The 18,489-nt window shown below is 41.0% G+C and overlaps 1 protein-coding gene across 1 annotated transcript; it reads right to left on the reverse strand.

The window, feature by feature from the left end:
* Positions 1-1,377: 1,377 nt before the first annotated feature.
* Positions 1,378-14,672, reverse strand: hs6st2 (heparan sulfate 6-O-sulfotransferase 2). Its single transcript, XM_017475027.3, has 2 exons — positions 13,358-14,672; positions 1,378-2,806 (listed from the first exon to the last, which is right to left on the reverse strand). The coding sequence occupies exons 1-2, from the start codon at positions 13,894-13,896 to the stop codon at positions 1,966-1,968; spliced, it is 1,380 nt and encodes a 459-aa protein (XP_017330516.1). The 5' UTR covers positions 13,897-14,672; the 3' UTR covers positions 1,378-1,965.
* Between the last annotated feature and the right edge of the window lie 3,817 nt (positions 14,673-18,489).

Raw genomic sequence — 18,489 nt, forward strand, 5'->3', positions numbered from 1 at the left:
TTTTTTTTAACCAGCCCTCGCAGTGGTTGCTAACAAATCAAGATAAACCTTACTTCCGTTATTCGTTTTTTTTTTTTTTTTTTTTTACCTCGAATTTTTGCTCACTTTTTTAACCAAAGTAACGCATGTCTAAATGTAATTTTAACGTACTTATTTTTTAAATAAATAATAAATGTACACGGTGTGTAATTGAACAAACTCAAATACACATAAAAAATAAATGAATAAAAATAAACAGATTTCATACGGCAAACGCGTCTATTGTTTATTTCTAAAATTGTTCACGAACGGCGTCTTAACTGACACTTTGGTGCCATCTGTTGTTGGGAAAGAGAACTTCAGGTAAATACAGCGGGTGATGGGGGGCTGTGTCTCAAATACTAATTAAGGCTCTATGAACCGAAGGTGAGTGAACTGATTCGATGATCCTGAATTCAACATATTGGGACTAATTAGTTAAAGCGCACCTATTATGGTTTTCAAACGGGCCTAATTTTGTTTTAAAAAGGTCTCGTACAATAGATTTACATGTATCCAAGGTCAAAAAACACTTTAACGTGCTCATAATTTAAATTGCAGCATTCCCCCCCCCCCCGCCGAGTGTCACAAACGACTCGTTCAATGATCCGTTCTAAAGGAGTCATTCTAAACCCCTCCGTTCAGAGGGCATACTCTGCTCTGATTGGTCAGATGTCACATTCTGCTGTGATTAGTCTACCCTTGTCAGTGTGTGTTGGAAAAGGAAACGCCCTATAACGAATTTCAGCTCCCTCTGTTCGTGAGCAGCTAAGGAAGACCAGAAGCTGGTTTATTTATTTATTTAACAAACCTGCGTAGGTTTGTACAGGAAGTAAGTCTGGAATTACTAACGACTGGTTTCAGCTGTTCAGAATCGGTTCCTTCTTTTGGGAGTCATTAACTCCATTTGTCATGCACTTTGATTTTGGAAATTTTGCAGTTGTTTTGACATTCACAAACAGCTCTATAACACACTACTTGAGAAGGTAATATTTGAAAAACCCTAATAGGTGCACTGTAAACTTCATAAACCCCATGTAAGTATACATTTAGTACAGCAGTACGCCTTTAGGGACCATGTTATATGAAAAATTTTTTTTTTTTTTCTTTATTTTTTTTTTTTTTAAAGTTCTCTTGGGTCCACTAAGAAACCTTTTAGTATATTCCTCACTTCACCCACCTTTACAGCACTCTTGTTCACCATAAATAATGTTGGCACAAGCTTTTAGTTCACACCTTTTTCCTTTTCAAACCACGGTCTCGAGAAGTTAAGACTCGGAATTAAATACTCAGTTAAGTCGCCCACAAGCCAAAAATATAATCCCCAAAACTTCAGCGTCCACATACACATACCAAAGCTACAATTAATATCAAAATTTATTTGAGTAGCAACAAATTGTATTCGATTACCAGGATATTCACACGTTTACCCGTTCATACATTTTGTAATATAGCTTATGTTAGGAATGAGAAATAATGTGATTTGCTACAAGGTTTTATATTGAAGCCAGAGGCTACATAATCAGTACAGTAAGAATGCTAGAAAATATCACACCACCACCTACAATCAAATGTCGTAGTGAAAGTTCAAATAAAAAAAATAAAAAAAAAGTAACCATAAAGAAACAAACCTCTTTGATTCAATAGCATTTTAACAACGTAAATTCAGTTAAGGACCTTAAGGTACACTGGTACATAGGGAGGATTGCAGTGCGTATGGATTTTGAGTGGAAAAGAACAAAAAAAAAACAAAAAAAAAAGGGCAGACACCAGCAAAATTCACTCTGCACTTACTTGTGTCTATCTGACAAAAACAAATGCACTTTAACCATGTGTTATTCTAGAACATAAAATTAGTGTTATGGGGTTTGAATGAGTAGAAAATGCTTCGCTTGGCAACCTAGTGGAGTATCTAGGAAGGTCAGCAATTCCATCCATTTTTGCACATTACCATTGCTCCACATTGACCAAATAGTCCTCTATGGTTTCATTATCGTCATCGTCCTCCCACCATGGATCTTCTGATTCCACTCCTGCATCTTCTTCCAGAATGTTCCCTGTCTCATCCTGTATTGGTTCAGCAAGCCTGGTGGCTAGAGACTGCCGCGTTTGTGGTGGGGTTTTAGTGGGCTTAGTACCTTTCCCCCCTGTCCAGTGTGGCACCTTGGCGCGCAGCCTACGCCTCTCCTGCTGGCGGCGTTGGCGAGCCTGGCGTCGCTCCTTCTGCCGTGCGTACTGGAAGCGCTGCAGGAAGAGGTCGCGTGCGTACTCGTACAGCTCCACATCCCAGGCGTTGAGTTCACGGATGCGCTGCTGTTTCTCGGATGCCACGTCGACGCTGGCGGCCCGTGTGCCATTGAGCTGTGTGAACGGTGCGATGAAGGCCAGGCGGAAGGTACGCTCAAACAAGTACTGCGTCTTGCGTTGGTACTCGGTCAGGCCAAAGAAAGCCATGCGTCTGAGGTTGCGCTTGGCACTTTCTAGTAACACGGCGCCACGCTGCTGCTCACTCATGACTGAACCATTGTAGCAGCCCACGAGGCTCAGGTCGGCCAGCATGCGAGTCTGACGATTGTTGGCCAAGTTGTAGGGGCACGCCATGAACTCGGTGAGCGAGCAACCTGACCAGTCATCACCCGTATAGCAGCTGGGAAGCTCTGCCAGAGTCGGCGCCCGGCCATCGCACACATGCAGTGAGGCTTTCCATGTGGCGCCACGTTGCACGTGACGCCACTCGCTCAGGTAGCGGGATACCGGATCCCGCAGGATCGTGATGTAGTAATAATTCCTGTTGGGAGGAAGAGAAAAAACAAATTAATAATAATCATAATATAATATAGATTTCCATCATGCATATTGCTGTCGGTGTAGATTAAATCTTGGGTTGGCCTTAGGAGTACAGGAATATCTTCAAGCTAGCTACTAGGCTTGTACAATATAATAATTAAATTATTTCTACACGATATTACACTGCCACAATATCCAGTGACTTTTACGACGATTATATTATTATACAGTTATGTTACTACAAGACCAGCCAGCCTTTATGCAGTTTGTGTAAGAATTCTACAGTTGAACACTGGAGTGCACTAGTAGTAGTAATCACCACACAAAAACACACCAAAAGAGCAATGTTTTTCTTCCCAAATAAATCAGGAGATCAGCACATGAATATGCAATGTTCTGTTCAGGTGTTTTGAACTCTCCAATATTAAATGAGGGTGTATCTCATGTACCCTCACTTTCTGTCAAGGTAAACAGAGAATATAGCAGAGTCCATTAATGTAGAATGAAGCCTCGTTCAATTCTATATTTTTATCTATCAGGGGCCAGATAACAAATTGCTCCTCACGAACTTCTATAAACAAACAAATAATCTCTGGTGACACCAAAAAAAGATTTAATTCAATTCAATTCAATTTTATTTGTATAGCGCTTTTTACAATAGACATTGTCTCAAAGCAGCTTTACAGAAATATCAACACGGTATACAGATATTAAAGGTGCGAATTTATCCCAACTGAGCAAGCCACTGAGTGGCGACGGTGGCAAGGAAAAACTCCCTAAGATGTTTTAAGAGGAAGAAACCTTGAGAGGAACCCGACTCAGAAGGGAACCCATCCTCATCTGGGTAACGACAGTTAGTGTGAAAAAGTTCATTATGGATTTATATGAAGTCTGTATGGCGTTAGGAGCAGCCGTAGTCCCAGCAGTCTGGAATTAAAGAAGATTTGAGCTCCATCCAGAGGCAGAAAGGATCTGGATCTCTAGTATCTCCATAAATTCGTGAGGGCTCGACGAAAGGAGAGAGGGAGAAAAAAGATAATTATGACTGTGAAGTAGTAGAACAGAATCTAGTCAGGGTAGGCTCGAGTAAACAAATACGTTTTAAGCTTAGACTTAAACACTGAGACTGTGTCTGAGTCCCGAACACTAATAGGAAGACTGTTCCATAACTGTGGGGCTCTATAAGAGAAAGCTCTTCCCCCTGCTGTAGCCTTCACTATTCGAGGTACCGTCAAATAGCCTGCATCTTTTGATCTAAGTAGGTGTGGCGGATCATATAAAACCAGAAGGTCGCTTAGATATTGTGGCGCGAGACCATTTAGTGCTTTATAGGTTAATAAAAGTATTTTATAGTTAATGCGAGATTTTACTGGGAGCCAATGCAGTATTGATAATATCGGTGTGATAGGGTCGTATCTTCTAGACATTTACACATGTAGCCATTTTTTCCCAAAATGTAAACCAACATTTAGAAACCAGGTGGGGAAAAAAATAAGTACATCCTTCCTACTTCTACAATCATTAAGAGAGAAATTAGCAGCCAGGGGTTACTAATGGAGAGAAGAGGCTTTTTTCCCCCCAGCCACCCTTCTGTGAAAGCCATACTTGTTTACTGACTGTCCGGTCATAAACAAACATTTAACGTGCTTAAAGTGGCCTGTAGGTCACAAGATGTAGTTCTTGGGTTTTCCTTCATATCTTTGAGCATTAAACGGTCTGACGGAAGATTGGCAGCCATCTTGAAAGCTCTACATTTGTAAACAATCCTTCTCAGTGTAAAATGATGGATTTCAAGTTGTTTGGAGATGGCCTTATAACCCTTCCCAGATTGATGAGCGGCAACAGTTGCTTCTCTGAGGTCATGGCTGATCTCCTTTCTTCTTGGCAGGATGTGGACACACACCCGAGTGCTCCAGAACACACGACTGCCAAAAGTTCTCCTTTTACAGAGATAGCCACACTTCATGATGATGAACTAATCTCCAAAAAGAATATGGAGCACGACTTGGGTTTGGAAATTGCATCTGAACAAACTGAGGTGATGTCATTCCAACTGTGAAGCATGGTGGTGGGAGGGTGATGATTTGGGATGTTTTGCAGCCACAGGACCTAGGAAACTTGCAGTCAGTCAGTGAGACAACGATGAACTCCACTTTATATCAGAATATTCCTGAGAAAAATCGAGGCCATCTGTCCAGCAGCTTAAGCTGGGCTGAATTTGGGTCACGCAACACTACAATTATCCCAAGCACACCAGCAAGTCGACATCTGAATGGCTAAAGAAGAAAAAAGCAAGGTGATGGAATGGCCAAATCAAAGTCCAGACCTCAACCCCACCGAGATTCTGTGGCGGGATCTTAAGAGAGTGGTTCATAAATGAACGCCCTCAAACATCACTGAACTGAAGCAATGTTGTAAAGATGAGCGGGGCAAAATTTCTCCAAAACGATGCGAGAGACAAACTCTGACAGGAAAAGTTTACGTCACGTTATCGTCACTAGAGGTGGTTCTACATATTACAGAATTAAAGGGTGATTCTTTTTCCCACCTGGTTTCTGAAGGTTGGTTTACTTTTTTTGGAAAAAGATTTCTGCATATTGAAATCTGTTGTGTTGGGGGGTTTTCTGTCATCTGAGGTTTGTTTGTTTTTTAGAATTTGGTGAGGACCACACAATTGTTCTTTAGGTCCTGATAAATAAAAACCTGGAACTGAAGGAGGGTGCACTTTCTTTTTCCAACAACTGCATGTCTGACTTAGCTAACATTAAATGCATAGAGAGACAACATCAGTTAATTATATTTATTAGGCAAGCCATTAGAAAATTGTGTCCAAACTCAAAAGTTTTGCAGTTTTGACGATTTTCAGTCAAAATATTTCGGCGACATCACTAATAAAAAAGAAAGAGAATAAAGGACAATAATTTGAACCTAAAAGGAGTAAATTGGTCTACCACAAAGTGGCATATTTGATCATTAGAAAGTGATTAAATACTGTTTTTTCCCCCCCATGTGCTGGTCAGTGCTCAGACACATTAAGACACTTTAAGCAGCAGCAGAATATCAGAAAAAAAATGCCACCATTTGGACAACAAAAGTTGTTAAAGAAATATAATGGAAATGTACTGTTATGCAGAATCATATGCTTCCTGTTTACTGCAGAATCATCCAAAGATCCACCATCCAGCTTAGTTTTTACAATTACCACGGTCAGCAAGCAGTTCCTGACTACACGCCAACTTTGGCATTAGTTAGCTGAAGCTAGCTGTTCAAATACATTCCAAATCTAAACGTATACAGTACCTTCCTTTAGGGGGTTCCCTACAAATATAAATAGGGTCTTCCTAGGCTAGAACATGTTGGTGTCAAAGGGTACCTTTTTTGCCAGACAACTTGATTGCCAGACATGAACCTTTTTGTCTTGATTGGCTGGACATGTGTGGCTCTCTCCCATCTTTAAGATCAGGTGAAAATGCTATCCTCATGATAGAAAGAGTTGATGCTCAGGCAAAGTGCACCAGCTAGTAGATACAGACATATTTAAGATCTTCCTGAGCAAGCTAGTCCGATCTGCACGCTTCAGCGCCACCACAATCACTCCGGTCAACTTGCACAAGATACCATACAAAAAAAAAGTGCTTTGAAAGGAGAGTCACAAGCCATATAAGGAGCAGATTTCCCACTATACAGCCCGCTCCAGTTACTATATACACCTAACCATTCAACTGACGATTGAATATCACATCATTTGCCATTCCCTTGGCACCGACCCACCCATGTGAGAATGGGATTCATTGACTTCATATCTACTTAACTGTCCCACAGAAATCTACAGGTAAATTGAGCTTGCTAGCCCTGACCCTCAACATCTGTAACTGGATCTTGAACTGCTTATCGGAGAAATCTTCAGTCAGTACAATACCTCCAGCAGCATCACACCGAGTAATCCAGTCCCCCACGTGCTGTATGTGCCAAATCCACTGCTGTTCACACAGCTGACTCACAACCGTGCAGATCACATCATCCATCGTGTCCTCAATCTCATCACCATTGTGAATTTAAGAGTGATGCAGCAGGTCAGGATGCTGTCTGAGAATTTTAATGTGCCATATGCAGAGGACAATGAGTAGATTTATTACTAATGCACATATGCACGAAAGTATGACAACAGATAATTCAGTTCACCTGATTTAATTGACCTGTGATGCCTCATAATATCGCTGTATATCAGAATATACCCGCACTCTTGCTCGTGCAATTTTGCATAATTATCAACTCTCCAAAACTGGAATCCTCTACACAGTAAAATACCAACATACTAATGCTAGGGAGGGACAGACTTTTTGTTGTTGTTGTAATATTTCAATATCCCCATTCAACATCAGGAGACTGAATGGTTATAATACCTACATTTGACACTGATGGCTCAACTGGAGATCATTTATATACACCTAAATCGGAAGAAGAGTAAACCGGGTGATACCTGAATGAACTGGTTGCATAATCAAGTCAAGTGGGTTTATATCGTCATTCCTCTACATAGCTTGTGTACTTTGAAACGAAATGACCTTTCGTGATCTGTTGAGTAATCAAGTACACAGAAGAACAAACACCATATAAAGCTTTGAATCCAAATACGGTTCATGCTGGAGTTGCAAGAGATGTTTTGATCCCATTTCCAATACTACATGGTGAAAAGTTCGATTCTATAAACATTTGATCCTTTCAGTGCTGCAGTGAAATAAGCCAGCATTGATCTTACATTGTATTCTGCCTAGAGGCGATTTTCACTCGTCTGTTTTCAGCCATATCAAGCTGGCTGTAATGTCGAAGCGCTTCCATTCAAGTACTATTTAAATCAACACTTGTAGAAGTCATGGAATTATGGGAGTTTTAGGATCGACGGATTGCGCCGCGACGGTTCGCATCACTTACGCTCTTTACTGGGAATCCGTTAGAAGAAAAGAAAAATGTGATCCTGCACACTGTTGTGAATTTGCACTTTGTGTAGTCTTGCATACTGTTATGTGTTCCTCCACCATGCTCCTGGAGAAATGACATTTCTTTCCAATGTATACAAGCTATATAGAGGAATGACGGTAAAAACCCTTCTTGACTTGACTATACTGTGTCTGGCCAGTATAAAGACAGTTACCGTCAGTGTAAAGCCTCACACATGCCACAATATCATGATCGTAGTCTTTCTGTAAATAGATCAGTTGTACGTTAACGTGATCTTCATTTCTAGCTGTCCATAGAGACGCTTTTATCGTAGGAGACATTTTATTGAAGACACCAGCCTGAAGAAAAAAAAAAACAATCAGTTTTTGATCAGTTTCATAAGCCACCTGTGTGTGTCATGACACAAATACGCATTAGTGCAGAAGTATAAACCAGGATTAACTCGGTTAGTTAAATGTGAAAAGTGGCTTGATCGGCAAGCGCATGGCTTGTTCATTAGGCTGTAGCAAGTAAGAAGCACTCTGTGTTGCATTTTAACGTAAATATTCATATATTTATGTTATTTGTGCTATTTGATGGAGTTGATGGAAACCGGTCATGATGTGCAGACATACAGTATGTACTTGGGTGCTTTGGCTAGACTCTTTGGGGTAATGCTCAAATTTCTTCTCTCTCTATATATATATATATATTTTATTTGTGCACGGTTTGAAGTGATGTTTTTGAAGACGGGGAACAGACAACAACAAAAGCAGCATGCAAAAGATACTGGAGATCCCGACACTGCAAAACAGCCAACACGGGCGTGAAATCCGGCCAATAAGCAACGCGACCTCGACGTACATTGTTAGCGAACGTCTGTAATTATGAACACATTTTATTGAGTGTTTAATTCTGGCAAACGATGAACTGCTTTTCCAGTGTAGTCACTCATCAAGGTCGTGACACAGTCACTAATTAAATTACTTACATTTCCGAAGCCAAAATTCAAAAGGAGTGTGATAAAATATCGCAGATCAAAACAATGATGCGTTAAACAAGCGAAAGCGAAACCATAAGTTCATGTCACAAATTGATGCTGCTTAATGGTGCATGCACGGATCACGTCTCCCAGTCTCCTTGCTTTTACTTGCTGCTTGTACGCCGCTATTTTTAAGCGGCGTAAGAGGACTGTTTGTGGTCGTACGGTATCGTGTACAGTAACTAACTGCGCTAAAAAATATATATTTTTGGTGTCTTTTGGAGAACTTATGGCATTCTTATGGATTGATGCTGCTTAGTTATTCAGTTAGATATTGAATTAACTAATTTAATTAGTTCTTTCCTGCAAAAGTATAGTTTTGGTATTGAGAATCACAATACACCTGGTACTGGCGTCAAAATAAAAAAATACACAAAAAAAAACTGGTATTGTGACAATCTGAGATTATACACCTTTTATGTAAGGAACCAAGTAAGGAAACACATCGGGACACGCCGGTATAGGAAGGGGTGTTAGGATGGAACGAACACACAAAAGAAATGTACTGTAGTTTGTCACGTTACTGAGAAACTTCAAAGTGCCGAGTCATTGTTGGACTCGTATTAAAACCAAAAGCAACTGGGATAATGTTCTTGATCAACATTATCTACTTGTTACACTGACAGAATTCAAGATTGTTTTTTTTGTAGTGCCCAGTTTAGGGGACGTGTACACAGAATCAACAGAATCCATTTGAACTGGTGAAAACAATCTCTGCATGTAAACATGCCCAAGGTTTCTAACACAGCAGTGTCCTCATATTTGAGAGAGAGAGAGAGAGAGAGAGAGAGAGAGAGAGAGAGAGAGAGAGAGAGAGAGAAAGGAATCAATAGGAACAATGTGGATAGCAAGGTCCATATAATATTTGTGCAACAAGACACACTGTGGTTGCTTACAAACGAGTAGCCATTGAAATCTTCCACCTGCGTCTTTAGAATATGAAAATAAATGTAAATGTGCACGGATATAAACAGAATGGTTTTACATGTCTAAGAAACGACCGACTCTAGTGTTCAACACATCACTTTTGAAGACTAAGCATGGATTTGGTGTATATTACTTATGAATAATGCAAGACTCCTTTCAATTCCTTGTGAAATGCAAAAGGCTCGTCATGCGACCGGAGCTGGCTTAATTCAATTAGTGATACCTTTACCCCCACTGCACATATTTCAGGATCAAGTTTAGGAGGTCTAACAAGTACATGAAAGAGGTTTCAGCAGGAGAATGCACGATTAGTCTAGAACGTCTGGTGCTTCTGAAATGACAGTATTTATCAAAACAGCCGCACTACATTCAAGCGAATATAAGAATGTGAAAGCGCTGGACAAAGTTCCAGGAGTACTCCAGGAGTACAGATGTGCAGATCTTCCTAACGGAGTTCAAATTTGCATAGAAGGAATTTTCATTTATTTATCCTGAACAGAGTTGTGGCGGAGCTAGAACTCATCCTTACACCCGGGAACACTGGGCTCAAGGCAGGAAAACAACCTGGATAGGACACCAGGTCATCATAGGGCACCACACACACACACACAGGGGCAATTTAGTGCAGCCAGTCCACCAACTGGTATGTTTTTGGGAGGAGAACCTTGAAGAAAGCCACAAGGACATGAAGAGTACAACCAGGGCCCTGTTCACACTAGTGTGTTTTCTTTTTAAATGCATAACTTTCGCTACGGTTACGTCTGTCGTCTACACTACTCCGAGACTTTTAGAAACGCCAAATAGCCCGTTTTAGTTTGAAAACCCCGGACTCGCGTTTCACTGTAAACAGACGTGGCTTCCCACATTCGCTCCCTGATCGAGTCTTCTGGATCATTGCGTATCCTTCCCTGATTTGTCACGCCCCTACCATATGACCATTACGCTACCTTGATCGTATACACAACACCATGGAAACTGAACCGTGAGCTTTGCTGGCTTTGTTGTCATTCTTAGCAACCACTGTCCAGTTAAATTCTGTATTTTATAATACTGCTGCTGCCTACATGCGCAAGAGGCGAGCTATGATTAGAGAAATCGGCAACAAATCTCATTTCAAGCGGCGTAAGCCCTACATGGACCGCCGGTTTTGGACTAGCAACCAACTTCTGATCTTCACAACACATGTTTGTGGAAGTGTATCATGGCAAGGAGATTCCCGAGGACCTCAGAAAGAGAGTTGTTGATGCTAATCGGGCTGGAAAAGGTTACAAAACCACCTCTAAAGAGTTTGGACTCCACCAATCCACAGTCAGACAGATTGTGTACAAATGGAAGAAATTCAAGAGCACTGTTAACCTCCCCAGGAGTGGTCGACCGACAAAGATCACCCCAACAACAAGACTTGTAATTGTCTGCCAGATCAGAAAGGAACCCAGGGTAAATTCTAAGCAACTAAATGTTCATGAGTCCACCATCAGAAGAACACTGAACAACAATGGTGTGCACGGTAGGGCTGCAAGGAGAAAATCACTGCTCTCCAAAAAGAACATTGCTGCCGTCTGCAGTTTGCTGAAGATCACGTGGGAAAATAGAACTTCTTGGTTTTAAATGAGAAGCGTTATGTTTGAAGAAAGTAAAACACTGCATTCCAGTTTAAGAACTTTATCCCATCTGTGAAACATGGTGGTGGAAGAATCATGATTTGGGCCTGTTTTGCTGCATCTGGGCCAGGACAACTTTCCATCATTGATGGAACAATGAATTCTGAAGTATACCACTGAATTCTAAAGGAAAATGACAGGACATCTGTCCATGAACTGAATCCCAAGAGAAATGGGTCACGCAGCAAGACAACGAGCCTAAGCACACAAGTTGTTCTACAAAAGAATAGTTAAAGAAGATTAAAGTTAATGTTTTGAATGGCCAAGTCAAAGTCCTTACCTTAATCCAATAGAAATGCTGTGGAAAGACCTGAAGCAAGCAGTTCATGTGAGGAGACACACCAACATCCCAGAGTTGAAGCTGTTCTGTACTGAGGAATGGGCTAAAATTCCTCCAAGCCGATGTGCAGGACTGATCAAGTTACCGGAAAAGTTTAGCTGCAGTTATTCCTGCACAAGCGGGTCACGCCAGACACTGAATGCAAAGGTTCACACAGAGGAGTGTACAAGTGTCTCCAACTGTGTTAGATTTTTTTTTTTTTTTACAAGAGGAGGCTTGGTGCTGTTATTCTCTCCAGAGGGTGCTTCATTATATACGAAATGTGGGGGCGTCGATCGTTTTGAAAGCAGTACTTTGCAGAAAATAAAAGCAAAAATTAAGACATCTAGAAAATAAAACTAACCCATATTTAGGGCCGCAACAACTAGTCGCTAAAATTGACAATAATCGATAATTAAAAATCATCGACGACGAATTTCATTATAGATTAGTCAGGTCTGTGACGTCACTTCACGAAGGTGGAAGACGTGTATGAATAAAACACATCTGGGAAACAGCGGAGGTCACAGAATGATCCTGTGACAGACACGTGTGCCCTTTAATATGTTCCAGACATGTTTTCTTCAGCGCAGAAATGACATTTTTACCTTAATATCCTTATCTGTAAACGTTAGAAATTCACGCCAGTGTTGCATTTTACATAAAGGCTCGTCCTGACAGCGAGCGGGTCTCCGTTAAACGTCACTGAATGAGAGCGAGTCCACGCGTACGTGTCAATCAAACAGCGTGCCATAGAAAGGAGGCGCAATAACTCTGAATAAAATATTCATTTTGATCAAATACGTAGTTTGATGCGATATTTCGAAACCAAAGTAATTGTGTCTTTTATGCGAGCAGTACCTAATGGGGTTAGAACATGTAATTGTATATAAATGTAATGTTTGAAGGACAACATCGGGCAGGACGTGAAATAACGATTTTTTTGTTGTTGTTGAAAAAAATTGAGAAAATAATAATTGGCCTTTGAATCCGACTAATTGAAGAAATAATCGACAGATCGATCGATTATCAAAATAATCGTTAGTTGCAGCCCTACCCAGCTTCTTAGTGTTTAAGCCCTAGGCCTAGATATTGTTGTAACCAAACTTTAAAGGTCAACATAATGCCACAAAATCAGTATAATCCCTTTTTGAATAGACCTATGCAGGTGTTTAAGAAAATTATTTGAAAGGCAATCCAGCAGGTTTGTACGGTTTTCTTTTTGTTTGAGTACACACACACACACTTACTAGCATTTTAATGATCTCACACTCAGTTTTCCTCCCATCTGGCCCAGATATTTAGAGCGGTTTGGCCAGCCCTGGTCTAAAGAGTGAATAGATGTTATAATAGACCTCCTGTGGTTTGAGTTATCTAAAGAAAGGCGAGTCCCAGAGCGTTGTCAACGACCTCTTGGTGGCCTTTGTGTCTTGGCGCATCTGGTTTCCCTGTGGATTTTCTCACTGAATAATAGTGCAGGTAGAAAACAATATGAAGCAGGAGGAGCGCTCAGTTCCATCAAGATTAGTAGTTGGACAATAGAGCTATAGTGATAGAGAGTTAACAAGGCAAATGTTTTCCAAATGATTAGAAGTGTGTGTGTGTGTGTGTGTGTGAAAGAGATCAATAAAACTGGAACAGAAGTGATGCACATGTCTTCCTCACCTTGGGTTTTTGCGGGTTTGAGAAGCGTCTCGGTTGTTCATCTTGGACGGGACGCAGTTGGTGAGCTCGGTCCAGTCGGCGTGCAGTCCGCAGCTCCAGCCGGTGGAAAAGCGCGAGAAGAGCCATGTTTCCTTCTTCCCGGGGCGTAAGCACGTGCACTTCTTCTGACCGACGTGACACTCACACGGGCGCTCGAGCTGAATGTTGCGGACGAGGTGGCGGCCGAACGTGGTGCCGCCGGTCTTCTGGATGTGCAGGAACACGATCACGTCGTCGCCCTTGATGTTGAAGTCGACGACGCGGTCCAGGTCTTGCGGAGTGAAATTAAACCGCGGCACGAATCGCGCCAGAGCCCCGTCTTCCGCCACGTACGGATCACCATCACGGCCGTCGCTTCCGCCGCGCAGCTCGGAGAACGAGCCCAAGTGGAGCAGCTGGCACTCGGAGCCCGGACACACGTACTGCAGCACAATGACGCCGAACAGCAGCAGCATGAGCACGCCGAGCAGCACACGACTGTAGCTGGACTTCTCATCCATCTTCTCGTTGGAAAATGGGAAGCATTACTCACTCAGACAGGTGTCTTTCTTACCCTCTTTACCACCCTGCCTCGTTTACCCTCTTTACCCCCCTGCCTCGTTTACCCTCTTTACCACCCTGCCTCTCTTACTCCCTTTACCCCCCTGCCTCTCTTACTCCCTTTACCCCCTGCCTCTCTTACTCCCTTTACCCCCCTGCCTCTTTTACTCCCTTTACCACCCTGCCTCTTTTACTCCCTTTACCACCCTGCCTCGCTTACCCCCATGCCTCGCTTACCCCCCTTACCGTCCTGCCTCTCATCCCCTTTACCGTCCTGCCTCTCTTATCCCCTTTACCACCCTACCTCTCTTACTCCCTTTACCACCCTGCCTCGCTTACCCCCCCTTACCGTCCTCCCTCTCTTATCCCCTTTACCACACTGTCTCGCTTACCCTCTTACCCCTTTCTGCCCTGTCTCGCTTCTTTCTTGTTGTCCTCTGAAGGCTTTGATGCTCAACAACTAACCGAGACTGGTTTGGCAGCTTTACCGCACAGAAACCACCGTACAGCGGCGGCGGAGCTGCTCTCTATCACTCCTCATCTATCACTCCTCTTCTATCACTCTCCCGGCGCCAGTTCCCAGCCTTATCACACACTCAGAAGCTAAGAGTTCCCATTTTAAACCGATCATTGGCGTTATTAAGATCCTCGAGCGTTGAAGACTTCCACTACGGTTTCGTGCAATTTGACTCCGACCTCCTTTTTTCCCAGCAGAACTTGCGTTTGTGTTTTTGTCGCTCCGCTTTTCCAAAATAAAAGTCCTGCTACAGTGCCTGTAAACGCCCAGTCCTCTACGCCACAAGGGTTTGTTTTTCTATTTCACTACGTCTCTCTCCTCACCTCTCGTCTAACTTTCCCGCGAGGCATTAAATCGACTTTATGAGATCCTAATGAGTGTTCACGATTCCCCGTTTTTCTTTTCTTTTCTTTTTTTTTTTAATAAAAGTTTATTTTGGTTTATTTGTGGTCTTCTCTAAAGTAAACATGCCCATTTGTGCTTTTTTATTATTAGAAACCTGGTGTTACGTAATATAGTTAATCACTTGATGAAATAATAATAATAATAATAAAAAACACGCTTTGATATTGATTTTTTTTTTTTTAAATCGGAAACAGGGTGAATTCAGACCATTTCTGAACTTCCACCTTGTCTAAGTTTTCTTACTAGTAATAGATGGATAGATAGGTGCTTGAGAGTTTGTGAATTTTGTACATTTCTGCATAAATATGACCTAAAACACCATCTGATTTTCTTCAAAGTAGATGAAGAGAACCCAATTAAACAAATGAGACAAAATATTATTCTTGGTCATTTATTTATTGAGGAAAATGTTCCAATATCACATATCTATAAGTGGCAAAAGTATGCAAACCTTTGCATTCAGTGTCTGGCGTGACCCGCTTGTGCAGGAATAACTGCAGCTAAACATTTCCGGTAACTTGATCAGTCCTGCACATCGGCTTGGAGGAATTTTAGCCCGTTCCTCAGTACAGAACAGATTCAACTCTGGGATGTTGGTGTGTCTCCTCACATGAACTGCTTGCTTCAGGTCTTTCCACAGCATTTCTATTGGATTAAGGTAAGGACTTTGACTTGGCCATTCCAAAACATTAACTTTATTCTTCTTTAACTATTCTGACTTGTGTGCTTAGGCTCGTTGTCTTGCTGCATGACCCACTTTCTCTTGGGATTCAGTTCATGAACAGATGTCCTGTCATTTTCCTTTAGAATTCACTGGGATAATTCAGAATTTATTGTTCCATCAATGATTGCAAGCTGTCCTGGTCCAGATGCAGCAAAACAGGTCCAAACCATGAGACTACCACCACCATGTTTCACAGATGGATAAAGGTATCATGCTGGAATGCAGTGTTTTCCTTTCTCCAAAAACACCACTTCTCATTTAAACCAGTAAGTTCTATTTTGACCTCATCCATCTACAAAATATATTTCCATTAGCTTCCTGGTTTGCCCACGTGATTTTTAGAAATCTTCAGAAATATCCTTTGTTCATGCCATGATACACTTCCACAACCATATGTTGTGAAGATCAGACTCTGATAGATCCCTGTTCTTTAAATAAAACAGGGCGCTCGCACACACCTGATTGTCATCCCATTGATTGGAAACTCCTGACTCTAATTTCACCTTCAAATTAACAAATCCTAATCCTAGAGCTTCACATACCTTTACCACTCACAGATATGTAATATTAGATCATTTTCTGTAATAAATAAATGACCAAGTGTAATATTTTTTAATTGGGTTCTCTTTGTCCTCTTTTAGAACTTGAGTGAAAATCTGATGTTGTTTTAAGTCATATTAATGCAGATATATAGAAAATTTCAACTTTCAAGCACCCCTGTAGATAGATTAGATAGACTTTATTGATCAAGCAAGGGAAATGTCACGGCAGCATAAAGAATAACGATAAAATTAAAAGCAGAATTGCAGATCTACAAAAATGGTATTAAATATTAAATAAAGATATGTGTGATATCAAAAAGAGTAATAGTAATAATAAAAGAAGAAAAAAAGCAATGAAAACAGGTGATCAAAAATGGCAGTGAATAATATATACAGTATAGGACAAACTATCAAAGGTGAACACTACTGCAATCAAAAGTATGAATGATTTTTCCTAAAAGGTTTTTTATGGCAGCGGAACTGAACGAGTCTGTTGGAATGAGCTCTGCTGTCTTTATAGTGTGTCATGAAGGGAGTGAGAAGGATTGTCCATCTTGGAAAGCAGTTTATTCAGCGACCTCCTGCTCATCACTGATTCAAACGTCTCCAGGTTTTGTCCACGCGAATGAGTTTATTGATCCTGCTGGCATAATAAACAAAATACCCCAACACATTTCCAAACTCCTCAAGTTGTTGACTCATGATCATATTCTAAAGAAACATGGTGTACCCTTTTTAAAACCGTCTTTCGGATGAGACGTTAAACCGAGGTCCTGACTCTCTGTGGTTATTAAAAATCCCAGGACACTTCTCGTAAAAGAGGTAGCGGTATAACCCTGGTGAAATTCCCCCATAGGACGACGCACTATGGCTGCCGTCCCATCATCCAGGTGGATGCTCCACACTAGTGGTGGTTGAGGATCCCCCCCCACTGCAAAGCGCTTTGAGTACCTAGAAAAGCGCTATATAAATGTAAGGAATTATTATTATTATTTTTTTTAATGATATTTTTGGAACATATTTTCAATATATTTAGGCCTTTACTTTCATCTCCAATGGCACGTTGAAAACATTATTTTGTAGCGCACTTACTCACGACATTTTATTAAAATTATATTACACAATAATATTCAGATATTATAGGAAAGCGGCAGACCAAGTAAAACCGACTACATATTAAGATGTTGGCTTAAATAACATTCTAGTATTCATTTCTTACTGCAATAATCACTACAACAAAAATCAGCAATGTTTTATACACTCAACCAAACTTCGAGTAGAAAACCATTTTTTATGAGGTATTTCTTGGAGTAGCAACATATAAGATGATCAACACAATTCTATGAACACAATACACCAAGTCAAATATTTGTCCCTACTACATGCATGCTACTGTCTCTTCCCTGTCTGTGTCCTTGATGCTATTCTACGTTGTAATTAATGTGTCATAATTAGGTTTTGGTTATAAGAGAGCAAAATTAGATTAGATTATCTGCAGTGTGAAGACGTACGAATGACAAACGATAGCCGATGGCAATTTGGTCAGCGTATCTGTTAAATCACGGGGATGTTTTGAGACCATTTTATTCATTATAAACATCAGTGGAGCATAGTCATCAGTTCACACCCAATGTATTGATATTTTTAAAACATGTACAAAAAAATATACCCTAGAAATAAAATGCATAAACATGTTTTTACAAAGTTATATCTATTCATAAAAATGTCATTTTTTTTAAAATACAATTTTTATACAACAATACATACACAAGTCTCAGTCCCCTCACTCGGCATTTTTCTTGAAGCTCTGTGGCTCTGATTATAGTTTAAAATGTTCTGAGGTATGATGCGCTCAGGCTTGGCACACCCGAGTCTGCATTCATCAGCGCTGCATATATACACATACAGTCCGCTCTGAAACTATCGGAACGGCAAGACCGATTCATTTCTTTGTGCTGTACACCAAAGACATTTGGATTTGAGATCAAAAGATGGATACGAGACTTTAGGATTTCAGCGTTTATTTCCTGGTATTTACATCCGGATGTGTTAAACAACGCAAAATATAGAACATAGGAACGGATAAGTCTTGAAGTAAATTAAAGTAAATGACACTTAATATTTGGATGCATATCTCATGCTTGCAATAACTGCATGGAACCTGCGACTCGTTGACGATGTCAAATTGTTGGTTTCTTCTTTTGTGTTGCTTTTCCAGGATTTTACCGCAGCCTCTTTCATTGTTGTTTGTTCTGGGGTGGGTTCTCTCTTCAGTGTCCTCTTCAGGAGGTGAAATGCTGCTCAATTGTTTTAAGGTCTGGTGATTGACTTGGCCAGTCTAAATCCTTCCACTTTTCCCCCCTGA

The sequence above is a fragment of the Ictalurus punctatus genome, chromosome 8 (genome assembly GCF_001660625.3).
Source record: "Ictalurus punctatus breed USDA103 chromosome 8, Coco_2.0, whole genome shotgun sequence".
Taxonomy (NCBI): Eukaryota; Metazoa; Chordata; class Actinopteri; order Siluriformes; family Ictaluridae; genus Ictalurus; species Ictalurus punctatus.

Excerpts from the sequence above, each read along its gene's own strand:
- hs6st2 (XM_017475027.3), bottom strand. The coding sequence starts at position 13,896 with ATGGATGAGAAGTCCAGCTACAGTCGTGTGCTGCTCGGCGTGCTCATG. Across the intron at positions 2,807-13,357 it reads CAAACCCGCAAAAACCCAAG|GAATTATTACTACATCACGA; the intron begins GTGAGGAAGACA and ends TCCTCCCAACAG.